Here is a 16,205-nt window from a genome sequence, read left to right as displayed (position 1 = left end):
TCAGTTCCTATGGATTTCTGATGTTGCAAGGATTTCAAATATGGTGTCCATTATTTTTTATTGTTTTTTCAAATGTATTAAAATGTTATTAAAAGATTCGGGGACTGATGTTATTCATATTTTTTTTTCTGCATGTCGATAAAAAAAGTGAAGAGAGAGAAGAAGCAAAAAAAATAGTGGAGAAAAGCGGTAGAAAAACTTAAATTATCATGAGGGTAAAATAGGAAATGCACTTAAAAAGGTGCGTGTTTTGGTAAATGTTAAAGTAACGCGCCTTTTGATAAATTCAGATCTTTACATGCGCTCTTTGATAAATTACCGTTATTATTTTGAGAAAATTACGATTTTAATCATGTATTTTACTTTTTTTTTTCAATTTTAATTTTATTATAAGTCAATTTATATTTTTAGTTCTATAATTTATAATATTTTTTAATTTCAATCAATTTTTTTTAAATTAAAATTTTTCAACAATGAGTTATAAATTGAATTTATGAATTTTAATTTTTTATGATTCATATATTTTTTTATATTTCAACCATAAATTATATATTGTTCGTTGAAAAATTTTAATTTAAAAAAAATATTTTAAATTGCAGGAGTAAAAACGTAAAATAATTTTAAACAAAATTAAAATTAAAAAAGATACAAATATAATTTTCTCTTATTATTTTCAATACAAAATTTTCTTAATTTTCAAAATAAAAATCCAAATCCTTTTCTAAATTTGAGGAAGTAACAGCCTAGGAAATAGAGACATCGGAGGAGTGGAATCGAAGTAGCAGCAACAGTTGCAGCAGTCAAGGAGAGGAGTGGGAGTGGCGCCCCTCCCCAACCAAATCAAGGGTTTCGACAGTAAGTTAGGTCTTCCTCTTGTCAGCGGCTAGCAAGTAACAAGATCTCGCTTTTGTTGCTCGTTTGGTGCGGGAGCGCGAGAGAGCAGGATTTGGTTTTGCTGGCCGCCTCGATCTCCCCATCGGGAGGCGGACGGGTGCCGTTTGGACGCTTGCTTTCAGCGTACGGGTAAGAGTTGGAGCGCTGTCGTTCTCAGTTAGGGATTACTACTGCTTTTGTATTTATTGGGAGATTCGCTTCGGCCGTTCTGAGAGGTTGGTAGGGTGGGATTTGGGAATTCTGAACTCTTCGGTTACGGTCTCTATGGTTATGGAAGCTTTCTGAGGCTGGAAAATCGTTATTTTCCGTGGTTCTTCTGGGGTTCTTTCCTCCTTTTTGGTTTTTTGGCTGCAACGAGGTGATGCCGATACGGCTTGGATGCAACGATTTCTTTGGTGGTTGAAGGTGGTTTAAAACATGTACGTGCACGATCTTCTGATCCTTTTTCATTGTTTTTTTTTCTTGATACATTTATCGCTCCTGGAGTGCATTTGGCCATCTTCAGTCGGTCACTACATAACCTGAAGTACCAATCTACTAGTTGATGTTGTTTTTGAAACTGCACCTTCCAATCCATTTGACAGTCGTGTTTAGAGTGTATCTCATTATTAGCCATTTTAAATAATTAGATATTTGTTATTAAACTGACTTTTGTAAGTATTGAACATGAATAAGCAATTACAATCAATGTTCTATCAAAAATTTGTAACTTTGGAAAATAGATTCTTAATACTTTACTAACTTTACTTGTTAAAGTTTTTTTAGCTGTTGCTGCTACTGACAGAATATAACATTTATAACCTGACCCAGTTTTTACTTAATCAACAGTTGTGATAAAGGATCATCTTTTGTCTTTTAGGACAAAAGATAAAATTAATGAAAGTTTGTCTTACTACAGTCATCTACATATTATGAAAGATGATGCAAACATTTTTAGATCATTCAAGTTGTTTTTGGAGATGAGCTGACCATTGCATTGAACATTTAACATAAAAAAGGTTTAGTTGTCCAAATAACAAGTTCCATAATATAAAGCCTATCCATTTTAATGAAACAAGTTGGAAAATCATCTACAGGCTTCCAAAAGAAAACATTTAATTTGTCCAATTTATAAAATTTAATAACATGCAGAATAGGTTCTTTAAAGACCAACATCATCAAGTCATGTTAGTTCCAACTTTTTGGAGCCAGTTACTTGGTTTTATGAAGGTACAAGTTGGAAAAATATTCACAGAATCCATAATTGGATGCAACCTTTGTTGAATCTCTTTGATCTTTAAAGAAGATTGTCAGATATGTAAAAGTTCTGATCTTTCATTGCTTTGTTTTTCTCTAACTATTTGTTTTGGTACAAGAAGCTAGAAGGAGAAACAGAATGAGTTGATAAAATATTATGAGAAGTTGGACAACTAACATATCACGTCATCACACTAATGCTTATTGTAAAAATGATGATTGCTACTTCTGATTTTGCACTTAGATGAGGAATATGATGTTCATACAAAATACTTTGCCCTAGAGTTTGACTTTCAGATGCCTGACTGATCGTGCTATTTCTTTTGACCTACCTAAATCTAAATCTTGAGCGTTTTTGTTGATTGTTGCATGGTCAACCTTCTTGGTTGCAGCTTAAGCTTAATTCTGTAATCCAAGTTCAATGCTAGCTTACAAAGGGAGAGGGAGAAGCCAACATTGTTATTCTAGCAAGTTTATGGCCTTGATTCTTGATGCTTCAAATATTAAGATCCCATTCCTATTGTGGCCCTGTTGGGTATTGCTTGATAGCATCTGTTGTCTTGTTGTCATTGAAAATCATTCTTGTTAACCAGATGATTTGTTCAGGTTAGCCCTTAAATAAGTTTACCAACCTGTCCTTTCAACAAGTCTTTAGGATTCTGAATTATATTGATTGCTGCAAACTAACCCTGATGTGTTCTGACCAATTTACTTGTTTGTACTTTTCCACTTGTGAGGCTTGGTTCACTTCTCATCCTTTGTTCTCAGACAAATGTTGAAGATTCTCTTATTTTTCGGTAATGATTTATCCTTTATAAAAGCAGGGTAAGGCTACGTACAATGGATTCTTTCCTGGGACCTTGCATGGTGGGAGCTTCGTGCACCGGGCTTCCCTTTAAATGCACTACCAATTTACTGACTCTACAAAATATACTAAAGCCTTCATCTTGAAAAAGTAAAAAAACTGTTTTCTATATTTATTATTACTGACTATTTTGTATTTGTGAAATGTGGGTGAAAACTTAAATTTCATTCAAAAGAGGTTACTTGCCAAACATGTTGATGCTTCAATGTGGTGAATCCATCTTAGAAGATGGAGAGGGGATGTGTTTGGGGGCCACGAAACATAATTGAATGAAGGGATAATACTAGTGGGGAGGTAAGAAAATAAAAAAAGAAGGGCCTTAGAAGCTAGGACCTTCTATTGATGATTATTACTCTCACCTTCCTTGCATGCTAAACATTCCTTTCGGAAAGATTCAATTTGGGCTTCGAACTGCAGTAAGGAAATAAGTTAGCAAGTGTGCAACAGTACATGTTAGAATTTTGGTCCTTATCAACTGGTTAATTAACTGCTACATTAACTTAACAAAGATTAATTGTCATGGTTATATTAAAATACCTAATACAAAATTACTTAGGATAGATGAGCAGGAAGTTCTTATCTTGGACTCACAAACACTATTTGGACTTTTTTTAATCAATGATCTAAAGTGAGGTTCCAGTCTTGGTGAAAAGTTTTTCCCAACCAAGGCTTTTATGACCAGATTCACCTTAACGCAGTGCTAGTTGGCATTCCATTAGCATGTTGAGATTCTTGGTCCAACACTATAATCAGCACAGGCATATGTGAAATTTTTGTTTCTGGCATGAGAATGCATAATTAATTACTCATGAACAAATGCCCACTTTTGCTTTTACACTAGTGCTATCTATGTTCTTTCTCTCAGCAGTACGGAGGGTAAGTACAACACATCCTTATAGAGTTATTGACTGTTATGTTCTCAAGAAGTATCCAGTCTCTTGCTGAGTAAATTTAAATTATTGTTTTAATTTTTTCTGTTATTGATGTGTTACTACCCAATTAATTACTGTTTTCTATTGTTGTATGTTTAATTTTTAAATGTATTTCTTGGGTAGTATTATCCATGCAATACATAATTGTTAGGTCATAGGAAAGATAGATTGAGATGCTAAATAGTGGTTTATTTATTCATAGGCTGAAAATGATCTCACATCTCGTTTTTATTATGTACTAACACATGTATATACCAAATAGTCTCGACTTATGTCATTGTCATATTTTGTCTTTTATGCAGATCTGGCCAATCAATCAAGATATCTTGGTAAGGATAATTTCACAGTTACATTTATTTCATGTTTGTATAGCTAATTTCTTCAGTTAACAGAATACCCTCTTAAGTTTTATTTCTCCTGCTAGCAGGTGTTTCCATGATATTATCTTTTCAACTGCTAGAGTGAGTCGTCATTGCTAGAAAAGAAGGGGCAGAAAAAAAATTTAGTCACATTTTACATTGGTCACTTTGAGAACTTGATCTGTGATGGGAGATGCTAGTCCTAGGACAGATACCTCCACGGATGTGGACACTGATGATAAAGATCAGAGGGTAATTCTTTTTTTGGTTAAAAAGGGATTTCAAATATAGATTTCAGTATTTTCTTTATGGGTATATGTTGCATTGTCCAGACATTTTATAGGTGCATTTTTTTCCTGGATAGAAGGATAGGAAACTAAGAAATTCTCATGTAATCTGCTTCTTTTGGTTCTTGTTCTTGCTTTTTTGGCCTATTGCTGCACGCTACTTATAAGTTGAGTGCCTATCTGTCCATGTGTGTTTAAACTGCATGTAAGTCCTAAGAACTTTCTTAGCACAAAATGGCTCTATTTTCTATTTTGCATATATATATATATATATATATATATATATGACGTGGTTACTCCAAACAACTTAGAGTTCTCCCCCAGTCTTGTTTACTCTTCCTAGTTCTTGATATATTTGACAGTAGACAAAACAAATGCTTGGGTAAACAAAGAAATCAAATGCCTGGGTAGACAAAGCATGCATGTGTCCCATAATAATTTTCCCTCCTATCCACTAATATGTACATAAAGTATATTTGTAACTTCACCCTCTCATTTTAAACCGAACTCATCAACATTTCTAATCTAGTTTCCATAATAGACCACTTGGTGTTGCAAATGCAATCAGCATAGATAAACTATATAGTTTGATTGGAATCATCATAGATTCATAGGGTTTGAACCATATGTGGAGTCCTTTCTGAGTATATTGTTCAATAAAAGTGGAATATGTTTTTTTTCTCTTTCTTGCTACGATCCATGTATCTCGTATCATTATAAAAGGAATTTACTTTAACTATCAAGTTTTTGATATTCCTTTTTGATTTTGATATCTCTTCTGATTTACAGTTAGAATGCCGTCAACTTGCTGCTGTGGCAGCATCTGATTCTAGTGATAGGTCAAAGGACAAAATGTTGGATCAGAAGGTGATAGTTTTTTTGGATTTTCCAGTTTATTTCTCTCTTCAATTAGTCAATAGTGCACATAATTTATGAACCCTTTTTCAAATTAATGCACAGACTCTTCGTCGTCTTGCTCAAAATCGTGAAGCTGCCAGAAAGAGTAGGTTAAGAAAAAAGGTGTATCATCTATATTCTCATTTGATGCTATAATTTGGCTTCACTCTTAAGGGCTTCTACAGATGCTACATACCCTTTACCTATTTATAATGTTCTATATCTTAACTCAAGCTAGATGAATATTTCTAGAATATCTAACCTCCCTTTCTTCCTTGATTGTTATGCATGGTAAGTAAGGTGATAAATTTCATTTGCTGAACATATTGTTATTTTTCTTTTGTGAAATGTTTTAAAATTAACTTTGACCAGATATTTTTTGTTAACTGTTTACTGGTCTATCTTCTTTGTTGGAACTTACTAGGCTTATGTACAACAACTAGAGAGTAGTAGATTGAAGCTTACTCAACTGGAGCAGGAGCTCCAAAGAGCTCGCCAGCAGGTAATGCTCTTTTTTGGACAGTTCTTTTTCTCAATTCTATGAGGCTGTTTTTTTCCCTGCAAGCACATGGTTAATGTAATAAGACTGAAATATATGGTTTTTGCAGGGTATTTTTATATCTAGCTCAGGAGATCAAGGCCATGCTACTGGTGGGAATGGTATTTTCGTTCCAATGACATCTTCATTGACTATAATATAGAGTAACCTTGTCCATAACGTGCATCAGAAAAGAGCATACTATGACATTAAATGAACTGGATGTTCATAAACAAGCTTAGTGTTTAGTTCAATAAAGTTTGTTTATCTTCGTTCAATAGTAAAAGAATATAGAAAACAAATAAACTTAAATTCTAATGAGCTCAATTCATTATAGTTTATGTATAATTTATGAATAAATTTATTTATTAACTTGTGTAAATATTAATTTTAAATTTATTTTTTTATTTTTTTATTCAAATAGAATACATATATAATAACTTATAAAATTTATATTCTTAAATTATTCATAATATGTTTAAATATGGAAATAATATAAGTTTTCATAATTAGGTCAACATTTTACCTAAATTATAAGGGCAACAATTTTGTTCGTTGAGCTTGATAAGGATTTTAATAAACAAGTTTGAACAAGCTTGAGAAGAAAATAAACCAGCTTGAACATAGTCAACCCCAGATCTCCTCGGCTAATTTACACCTCTCCTTTTATTTTGATGAACACTGTTTCAGAGTCTTCCTTGCATTGTTGATTGAACTTTTTTCGCTTGGTGCATTTAAGCTGGTTGTAGTATTGAAACAATTTATAAAAATTCAAAACATCATTATTTATGGCGGCAAAAAAAAAAGACGAATACGCTCGCCCCCAGCGCCCCCACCAATCCGTCCCACGGCCAACATGGAGGAGGTAAATCACGGACGGTTACTAACCTTTGGAATAGTGACTAGCACATAAGGGAGGCATTTACCTCGGCTTCGCCGAGATTCGAATCTCATACCTTATGGTGGCAATACCTCATGCGCTAGCTACTAGACCCATCCGAGGGGACTCTATAATGGTATCATTATCAAATTTAGTCTCTTATTTTGTTGGCAGGTTCTCTGACTTTTGGTTTGTTTTTGTTTGTTTGGTATCAAGGGAGTACATTTCCAGTACTCTATAATGGTTCTTTGGTGGCCAAGTTAAATTTTTTTGTAATTAACTCTCTTGTGTAATCAACTCAAAAGTTTTGAGCTTTTAATTCCTAGCAAAAACTCTTAACTGAATCCAACTGCTATTAACTGTTAATGGTAAATTGAAGTTGTATAATAGTCAGTGTTCAGATTTAGATCTATTGTCCTTCCTATGATTATTAGCATGTTAAATCATCACCACAGGGGCATTAGCTTTTGATGTTGAATATGCACGATGGCTTGAAGAACATAACCGGCAGATAAATGAACTGAGGGCTGCAGTTAATGCCCATGCAAGTGAAAATGATCTCCGTGCTATGGTTGATGGTGTCATGACACACTATGAGGACATATTTAGGGTTAAGGGCATCGCTGCCAAGACAGATGTCTTTCACATATTATCAGGTATGTGGAAGACACCAGCCGAAAGGTGTTTCCTGTGGCTGGGTGGCTTCCGATCATCTGAGCTTCTAAAGGTATGCATTTTTGTATGCCTTTTTTTTTTCTTCACTAAATTGCTTATTTCCTATATACCACTACAAATTTGCTCTAATCAATGAGAGTAATATGGAGCAACTCAGATCAAGATTCCAAGCTCGGATGAAAAAATGGAGGGTTTATTTGAACCTTCACACTGTCACCAAGGATAAAATATGGAATTCTAGCTTTTGTACACTTGTGGGGTTTGATCAATCAAAAATAATTGAAAACCAACTGTTCTAATTAACCATCTCAGAATTTATTTGTACTGGATAGATCCTGAGATCAATGAATAGAAGCAGTGGAGCAAGAATAGGATGAGGGTTTTGCAGTGTAAGGCGCTTTGGTGACAAATAGGAGCATCACGGTTCGAATCCCATCTAAAAAGCATTTTGCCTACGGTGGGATTATGGACCGTGAATGTCCGACGTTGAGTTTATGATGCGAGCGCTTTCCGGATTTACCTAGGTGGTGGAGCCAAGCCGGTCATCTCTAGGATTAGTCAATTTGAAGAGTTGGATATTGGATTACACACACAAAAAGAAAAAGAAAAAGGATGAGCATATGCCTATCTAGTAGAAACTTCAAAATTATAAAAAAGTAAATAAAAAACATTAGGTCATGACAACTAGTACTAAACTATGTCAACAACCTCACAACAAAGATCTGAAATAGTTGGGACTGTTTGTTGTGCCAAATTGAAACTCTCTCTGGATAAATTTTTTCCGCTATAGTTTTGATTCACTGTATTGTAATGTTTCAGATACTTGCAAGCCAACTGGAACCTCTAACAGAGCAGCAATTGATGGGGATATGCAACCTTCAGCAGTCATCGCAACAGGCTGAGGATGCTCTCTCTCAAGGGATGGAGGCCTTGCAGCAGTCCCTGGCAGAAACATTGGCAGGTTCACTTGGCCCAGCAGGATCCTCAGGAAATGTTGCAAATTACATGGGTCAAATGGCTATGGCTATGGGAAAACTTGGAACTCTTGAAAATTTTCTTCGCCAGGTAAATTTATTCGATTCAGACTTTGCAATTGGCTTTTAGGATTTGCCCACGTCTGGCCTAGCTGGAAGTCTATTGTAGCGATCACTCTGCAATTTTATTAACTCAATATGGAATGTTTTATGGAGCTTCAACTCATAGTTATTGTAACACTAGGTGCTTACTCGCTACTTTTTCAGGCTGACAATCTACGCCAACAGACCTTACAACAAATGCATCGGATATTGACTACTCGACAATCTGCTCGAGCACTTCTGGCCATAAATGATTATTTTTCACGTCTTCGTGCCTTGAGCTCCCTTTGGCTTGCTCGGCCTAGGGAATAAGAAACCCTATTTGTTTGCTTCGCCCAGCCCAAGATTCTACTAAAATTATCTTCAGTTGGATTACTACCGCCAACCGTATGCACAGATGGATGATCAATGAAGTTAAATCAAAACATGTATAGCGAGCATAGCCCATCTCAAGCAGCGTAGCGTAGTGAAATATATAAAAAAATCCCTTCTGTTTTGCTATTTTGTGTGCTAGTTAGTCAAAACTATAAAGAGTCGCTATTTAAATAATGATCAATCCGAATTTTTTGATGACGCTTCTTTTCTCTTGTTTCTTCAAGAAACAATTTTCCTTGCATTTGATGTATGCATGATTAATGTATCAGTACAAGTTTCTTTACGGGATCTGTTGCTGATCCTAAGATACTGTTGTTTACTTCTACTGCTTGATATCATGGCCGTAGTTAGAATTCGTGCTTTTGTTATTTACTTTTTTTTTTTTTTTTTTGTCTTTGCAGTGCTATTTTCTTTTCCTTACTCTTTTGGTGACAACACGATTAAACAGCAACAAATGATTCTATTAATGTCTTGAGCATGTTCGTATGCTTAATCAACACATACCAATTTCAGTTACTGGCATGTGTGTTAATCCACGCTGGTTAATTTTTATACTTGGAACAAACTTTCACAGTAGTAGAGTCAAGACAATACTATTTTTAGTGTCTTTTATAAAAAAGAAATCAGAAATAGTTGGCAGAATAAATAAATAAAGATGAATAGATATAGAAGCGCAAAATACTAATTTCAAATGATTTTATTCTAGAAACATTTATCAAACTAGAATTTAGAATCTGCAATGTTTATAAATAGCATTTTTGACATCAGAATCAGCAAAACTTTTAGCAGAAAAATCCAGCCTGTATCAGAATCCACGAACAGATTATAGCAGATAACATCCAACTTATAGTAGAATCTTATAGCAAGCATATTGGAAATTGATACAATTTGAAAAAAAATGAAAATATTTAATAGCTAAACATCTAACAGTAGCTAAGGAAGATCTTACATACAAAGCAGCTAACATTTAACAGCAGCCAAAGAAGATGACATATAAACTTATAAATATTTACTTGTCCATAACTAAAACTAGGAACTTAAAAGATTTACTCATAACAATTATTCAACTTATAAAGTGTAAATACAGTCATTAGCTTTATTAGATCAACTACATTGATTTATTGCAAGATGTTGCACTGCTTCAAAGCTTTCTCTTCCTTGAATTGTTCAAAACGACAGTTTCTGAACCTTGTTGATTTGTAGCTGTTTGACTCACCTTGCCTCCATTCTCCTCTTGAGCAAACTCCATTGCATCAACAACAACATGAACTGGTGTGCAATTGTTTAGGTCTATATTCTCATACTGTTGATTCAGTCTCAGCCCCACAGCCTCATTGATCTCCTGCTACTTTTGCACTTTCTCCAATAGCCCTATCTTGTGCAAATAACATTCCCAATTTACCAAAATTACTGATTGAGTAATTCTTCCATTTTCCTATACTTGGCTTGGCCTGCTGCAGAAAGTGGGGAAAAGATTATTTTAATCCTGAAAGAATATATAAACCAAATCAGCATCCTCTTCAGCTTCAGACTTTTTTCATTTTTTCTCTCCAACATTCCACTGGATTCCATTGGCATTTTAAAAGAGGTCAGTCATAGCATTAATTGAAATTTGTTTTCAATATCTCAATCCTATTTTTCAAATGATCCTTGGTTAAGTCTGCATTTAATTTCTCATTGCAATAAACAAGAATCCTGCAATATGCTGCTTAATTTGTTTGGCATTTTGCTGAAATTTTTTTGCTACTAATGTGGGGATGATATATCCTTATTCAAAGCACCCAAATTGGTTAATCAGGTGCTTTGCACTATAGAATAACTCAGCTAGTTATGTGAGGGATGAACTATCAAATAGTACATTAAACTATCAGTTTTCCGCTGAATTAGCCGGCTAATTGAATTGGAACTACATCTGTTCATTCCAAGCAACCTCATCTACAAACCCTTTTGAAATCTAGATGTTGTATGGGAAAAGAATCATAGAAGAACAACATCAAATTAATTCAAGAAGATGGTCAGGTTCTTACCGGCAAAGTCACTCAATAGTCTGGTCTGGAACGCTTGACTTCCTCCTTGTCACTCGTTGGCCATCAATAATTATGTTGGGAACATGATCTGTTATGTGCTTGTCTAATGCTATCTCCTTTCTGCAGCATTCACTTAGTGTCGGACAGCCTTCTATAGACAAGTATTGCAAGGTTTTAGGCAAACTCTCCTCTGGAAAATCTTCGACCATGGCGCACCTAATCACATAAAAGCTTTCGAGGGATGGAAGGCCATGGAGTCCTTCTGGGAGACTAGTCAGATTCCTGCAATCGGAAATTTCCAAAGATTGGAGTGATGTCAATGATTTTATCTCTTTGAAAATCATATTCTCTGGTCCAATGCACGAACTGATTCGAAGTTTTCGAATAGAAGTTGGAAGATGAACTTCATCTAGCTTTGCTAGGGACATGAAATTTGGGCAGTTCTCAATATCTAATTGCTCAAGAGAAAGGAGCGACTGAAGCCCGTAGCTTTCTGGTTGAACTACTATATTTTCACAGTGCTGGATCGCCAGTCTCTCGAGCCTGGTCATGTTTACTGGAAGCTGTCTCAGGCTTGAGCAGCTGGAAATATTCATGGAGGAAAGAGATGAAAGGGTCGGCAACCCCTTCAACTTTGGACATCGAACAATACTCAGTTCACGTATGCATGGGAAGTGACTTTTTTTTACCTCTGACCACTCTGACCACTGCTGCATCTCTTCAAAGTGCAGGGCTTTTAGGGAAGGAAAACCAGCATTGCTACCATGCCCGTAGAACTCGTTCCCGACACGCTTGATCTCGTCAAGTCCTTGTACTTGTAGGTGACTAAGGAATTGCAGTTGTCCCAGGGGTGGCAGGTTGATACATTTGCAGTAGTCTAATCGCACTTGTGTGAGACAAGTGAATATTGGATCTCCTATCCAACTAGGAAACCTGGTCCCATTGTAGCCTTCGATGTAGAGCTCCTTGAGGTTGTCATGTGGCTGTAGGCATTCGAGTACGTTTTCATCAGTCCAGTCAGGTACACCATAGTCAGTCCATTCTAGCTGCAATGCTTGTATATGCCTTTTGCTACTCAACTTGGCTTCTTTTGCTTCATAAGCATCAGCTACATTCTCAAGATTCAAAATGCAGAGCCTCCCGCGCAGTTCTGTCATGTCCTTCAATTCTGTTATCTTATGTCCGATCTCCTTCTGAACCTTGAACAATGGCAGTTCTCGGAGGGAGGTCAAGTTTCCGATTCCAACTACATTTGAAATCAGTCTACTATCTTCTTCGAGATACCGTAGGTTAATTAAGCTTGTTATTCCGTTCGGCAATCCCTTCAAAGAAAAGCAATCCCTCAGTCTCAAGGTCTGCAAATTCCAAAGTCTGCAAATGGAATCCGGCAATTTAGCAATAGCAGTGGCAGACAGATCTAGATATCGAAGATGCAGCAGGTTGCTGATGCTCTCGGGCAATTCTTCTAGGAAAGTGTTACTGAAATCTAGCACGCGGAGGCATTTCAACTTTATGAATAAATCAGTTGGAACCTGGACAGGATTGGAATTGAATCCATACAGCACGATCAGTGTTCTCAAGTTGCTAAAACCAAACAGTGCTTCTAACGAGATTGGCTGCAGAGTCTCGGAGGTCAGTGAAAGATGTCGAACCTTGTTCGGAATGCCCTGCAACCTACCATCTTGTGCTATGAAGCATTCGTCGATCGAAACATATTGTGCCAAAGCATGCATCATGTCATGCATATTGTAGCTGCCCTTGACTTTGTGGAAGAAGGACCTTCCCAGCAAATCATCGAAGTTCTCAGACCCTACATCTTCCATCTGTTTCTCACCTTGCTGTTGAAGGAATCCCTGCGCCATCCATATTTTGATCAGCTTTTCTTTGTCAAAGGCATAGCCTTTTTGAAATATAGAACAGTATGAGAAACACTGCTTCAGATGCGAGGGAAGTGTCTGATAGCTCAATTTGAGAGGAGGCATAATGTCATTCTCATTGACCGGCAGCTCCCAAAATTCACTGTTCAAAACTTTCTGCCAATCATCCTCATTATATTTTGCAAACAGCATGCTTCCCACAGTTTTTGCTGCTAATGGGACACCATCCAGTTTTGAGACTATTTCTTTCCCAATGGCTTTCAGTTTCTCATTATCAGCAAATTCGTCTTCCGCAAAAGCAGCCCTGCAAAACAAGGTCCAACAGTCATCTTCTGATAATCTTTTCAACGGGTAAGCGGGTTGTGTGCCCATGATTTCTGCGACTCTTTGATTTCGGGTCGTCACCACGACTTTGCTTCCGCTTCGACCGGTTTTCAGGGGAAGGCATGCCTGCTCCCAAACTACACGGTTCTCATTCCAGACGTCGTCGAGCACGAGAAAGAACTTCTTCCCTTTTAATTTTTCTGCTAGAGTTTCCTGGAGCATGTTCAGATTTGTAAGATCAAATTTTGACTTGGTCGCAGCTTCAACCATCGCATTCGTCAGTTTGATATTATTGAAATTTTGAGACACGAAGACCCACATCCTCAGATCAAAATGTTCAGTCACCCTCGTGTCGTTGTAGATGATCTGAGCAAGTGTCGACTTCCCAAGACCCCCCAGACCCAGAATTGGAAGGACTGAAAGAGTGCTTGTTGTATTATTATTATTATCCTCAGACAGCAATAATTTGATAACATTCTCCTTATCTTTCTCTCGGCCAAAAACAGTTGACTCATCTACCAGTGAGCTGGTCGGTGGCCGACGGAGAATTTCGAACCGGCCAGTGTCAGTCAATTCTCGAAGGCGCAGGGTCTCACGCTCCTTAGCGATCCCATCTAATCTCTCCCTGATGTCCTTGATCTTATGTGCCGCCTTTGTACTGAATGACAAATGACTCAACCCAAAACAAGACAAGACACCACATACCTAATTAATGCCAAAAAAAATAATTATTATAATTATAATGCTTGATTGATCGAATAGATTCTTCCTTCGTAATCTTCTTATATTTCATTTTATATGTAATAATATATAAAAGAAAGAAAGAAATACCTGACTGGTTTGCTCTCCACCCTCCATCTTCCTTCGCAGAGCTTGGAAAGCAAACTCATCCAGAAAATCGTCAGCTTCGTAAAAAACGTCTTTCAGATTCCGAAGCCAATCGCGCACTGTCGGGTTTTTGACCTGCTTCTCCTCCGCATCTTCGAGCACAGCACGTATTGTCTCGTACGTCTGGCTGAACTTGCTCAGCTCCTTGTTCACTCCTGCAATCAACTTCAGCTCCTGTTCGGCTTCAATCAGGGCCTTGTTCACCACGTAGCTAACGAAGGGTGATAGCACCGCATCTCCCATTGTGAAACTTGCGACAGATTGCCAATGCTTCGCCTCTGGTACGTACTTCCTTTCCGGAGTGTTCAAACTGATCATATAATCTGATTCAGTGTCTTTCATTGCCTCGTGATATAGTTGTTCGGTTGACTTGACTTCACTTGACACAGTCCTGCAGCGTCAAGTCATTTTATAAGCAAAAGTAATTAAATCCTTTTTTTCTTCTTTAGAGTTATATTTAGATTGATGTGTAATAAAGCTTCTGCTTTTTTACTTCTTTAGTCGATTTGAAATAAAGCTCTCTATTATTTCTCTCTTTCTGTTTATTTTACTCTGCCACCAAACTTTCTTTCGCAGGCACTGCCATTACTCATTCTCTTCTTTAATTCCTTCGTTTCTATCCTCATTTCTTCACGCCCATTTGCACAGCAAATAGTCATTAATCAAATGAACAAACTTCATCATCATGTTGAAAGGAGAGAGATATATATATATTCTCATTAATAGTCTTTCATAATAAATTTGCTCCATGAATGAAAAAAATATTATTGTAAATTTGGATATCCCAGAAGTTATAAGACTACGACATCTCAAATGCGAGATTTTTAAGAGGTTTGTGAAATTAAAAAAATTAGAATAAAAAAGTTCAAATAGTGAAATTTTAAATCTATTTTTTTCTCTCAAAATTAGTAATGTCGGTGAGTGATCATTCGAAATAAAGATGTATGAGTTGATAATATAGGGTCAATAAAAAAGTTATAGGGATATAATTTTAGGATAATACTAAATGTATCTGGTAAGTCAAAATATGTATGCATGTACAAGAGTATTTTAATAATATCATATTTATATATTAATTACATGTATGTATTATAATTGGAAGATAGAGATTTCTATCTAATCAGATTCTGGCCAACAAGATTTACTATTTTTTTAATAGTAAATTTTTATATTTTTGATGTGATATTAATGTAACATATTGAAAATCATAAAAAAAAAAACTCATTTAGAGTTCTAACGATTAGAGATGTCCTAATTCTAGAGATAACATGACATATGTAAAATACTGAAAATGGGCGAATCACCAAAAGGAAATTTTCTGAAATTTTTAGAAATTTTTCGAAAATTTTTTGGAGACCGTATGGACGAGTTTACGGGGATAAAATTGGGGCCCGGGAATACCTGTTTATGGTACCCCATTTAAGCGAGGAAAAGTTGTGTTTCTTTTCCTTTTTATTTTTTTTTCTTTTATTCTTTTTATTTTTCCTTTCTCTCCCGCGCGCCTCGCAACGTCGATCTGCCCTAACCGGCGGCGGTTTCTTCCCCTCGCAATTAAAGTCGTGGCCGAGGGTTCTTGGCATCTCCTTCTTCTTCTTCTTCCCGAGCTCTGCCCTAACCTCTCTGTAGTCTGCCTCACACCTCCCTTTCCTCTGCCACTTCGCCGAGCGACGGCGCCGATCGCCACCCTTTCCCGATCCCTTTCCTCAACCCGATCTCCTCTTCGCCTACTCGCTCCACCGCCCGACGCGCGCAGCGTCGCTGGCCGAACGCCGGCCACCTCCTCTGTGCTAGCCACCAAGCACCACTTGACCTCTCCCTCTCTTGGCCGCGGTCAACAGGAGCTCACCGGGAGACCAGGTGTCAAGTCGTGCCCTAGGCTCTGCCCTCCTCTCCTCTTTCTTACCCGTGCCCTAGTCTCTAATCGACGTCTCCTTCTCGCCGGCAGCCCGAGCCCCTTCCACCAGTCGACCTCAGCGTGCCCTAGCTTCCACGCAGACGCCACGATTGTCGAGCATCTGCACGAGACCGCCGGCAACACAGCCAACCATCTCCCTGTCTTCTTCTCCGGTTGATCC

The 16,205-nt window shown here is 37.0% G+C and overlaps 2 protein-coding genes across 5 annotated transcripts; one reads left to right on the top strand and one right to left on the bottom strand.

Moving 5' to 3' along the window:
- The first annotated feature begins 727 nt into the window (after positions 1-727).
- On the top strand, positions 728-9,319 carry LOC121982099 (transcription factor TGA2.3-like). 2 transcript variants are annotated; one of them, XM_042535006.1, is made up of 10 exons: positions 728-1,313; positions 4,230-4,256; positions 4,352-4,538; positions 5,363-5,440; positions 5,534-5,593; positions 5,895-5,972; positions 6,079-6,130; positions 7,344-7,615; positions 8,383-8,628; positions 8,805-9,319. In XM_042535006.1, exons 3-10 carry the CDS (start codon positions 4,473-4,475, stop codon positions 8,949-8,951), a joined length of 999 nt encoding a protein of 332 aa, XP_042390940.1. In that variant the 5' UTR covers positions 728-1,313; positions 4,230-4,256; positions 4,352-4,472; the 3' UTR covers positions 8,952-9,319. The 2 variants fall into 2 exon arrangements, with proteins under 2 accessions (XP_042390940.1, XP_042390939.1); XM_042535005.1 differs by having other exon boundaries at positions 729-1,313; positions 4,355-4,538.
- Positions 9,320-9,943: 624 nt separating this feature from the next.
- Positions 9,944-14,524, bottom strand: LOC121982098 (putative disease resistance RPP13-like protein 1). 3 transcript variants are annotated; one of them, XM_042535004.1, is made up of 3 exons: positions 14,074-14,524; positions 11,042-13,947; positions 9,944-10,500 (listed from the first exon to the last, which is right to left on the bottom strand). In XM_042535004.1, exons 1-2 carry the CDS (start codon positions 14,470-14,472, stop codon positions 11,050-11,052), a joined length of 3,297 nt encoding a protein of 1,098 aa, XP_042390938.1. In that variant the 5' UTR covers positions 14,473-14,524; the 3' UTR covers positions 9,944-10,500; positions 11,042-11,049. The 3 variants fall into 3 exon arrangements, with proteins under 3 accessions (XP_042390938.1, XP_042390937.1, XP_042390936.1); XM_042535003.1 differs by having other exon boundaries at positions 9,945-10,465; positions 14,074-14,523; XM_042535002.1 differs by having other exon boundaries at positions 9,946-10,468; positions 14,074-14,522.
- Between the last annotated feature and the right edge of the window lie 1,681 nt (positions 14,525-16,205).

Source organism: Zingiber officinale, chromosome 5A (assembly GCF_018446385.1).
Source record: "Zingiber officinale cultivar Zhangliang chromosome 5A, Zo_v1.1, whole genome shotgun sequence".
Lineage (NCBI taxonomy): Eukaryota > Viridiplantae > Streptophyta > Magnoliopsida > Zingiberales > Zingiberaceae > Zingiber > Zingiber officinale.
This window is presented reverse-complemented; position numbering and strand designations above follow the sequence as displayed.

What these genes read in the sequence shown, in the direction of transcription:
- LOC121982098 (XM_042535004.1), bottom strand. Translation starts at nt 14,472, where the DNA reads ATGAAAGACACTGAATCAGATTATATGATCAGTTTGAACACTCCGGAA. An exon ending in GTGGAGAGCAAACCAGTCAG is followed by an intron (nt 13,948 to 14,073) that starts GTATTTCTTTCT and finishes GGCATTAATTAG; the next exon opens with GTATGTGGTGTCTTGTCTTG.
- LOC121982099 (XM_042535006.1), top strand. Translation starts at nt 4,473, where the DNA reads ATGGGAGATGCTAGTCCTAGGACAGATACCTCCACGGATGTGGACACT. An exon ending in TCCAAAGAGCTCGCCAGCAG is followed by an intron (nt 5,973 to 6,078) that starts GTAATGCTCTTT and finishes TGGTTTTTGCAG; the next exon opens with GGTATTTTTATATCTAGCTC. An exon ending in CCATGCTACTGGTGGGAATG is followed by an intron (nt 6,131 to 7,343) that starts GTATTTTCGTTC and finishes TCATCACCACAG; the next exon opens with GGGCATTAGCTTTTGATGTT.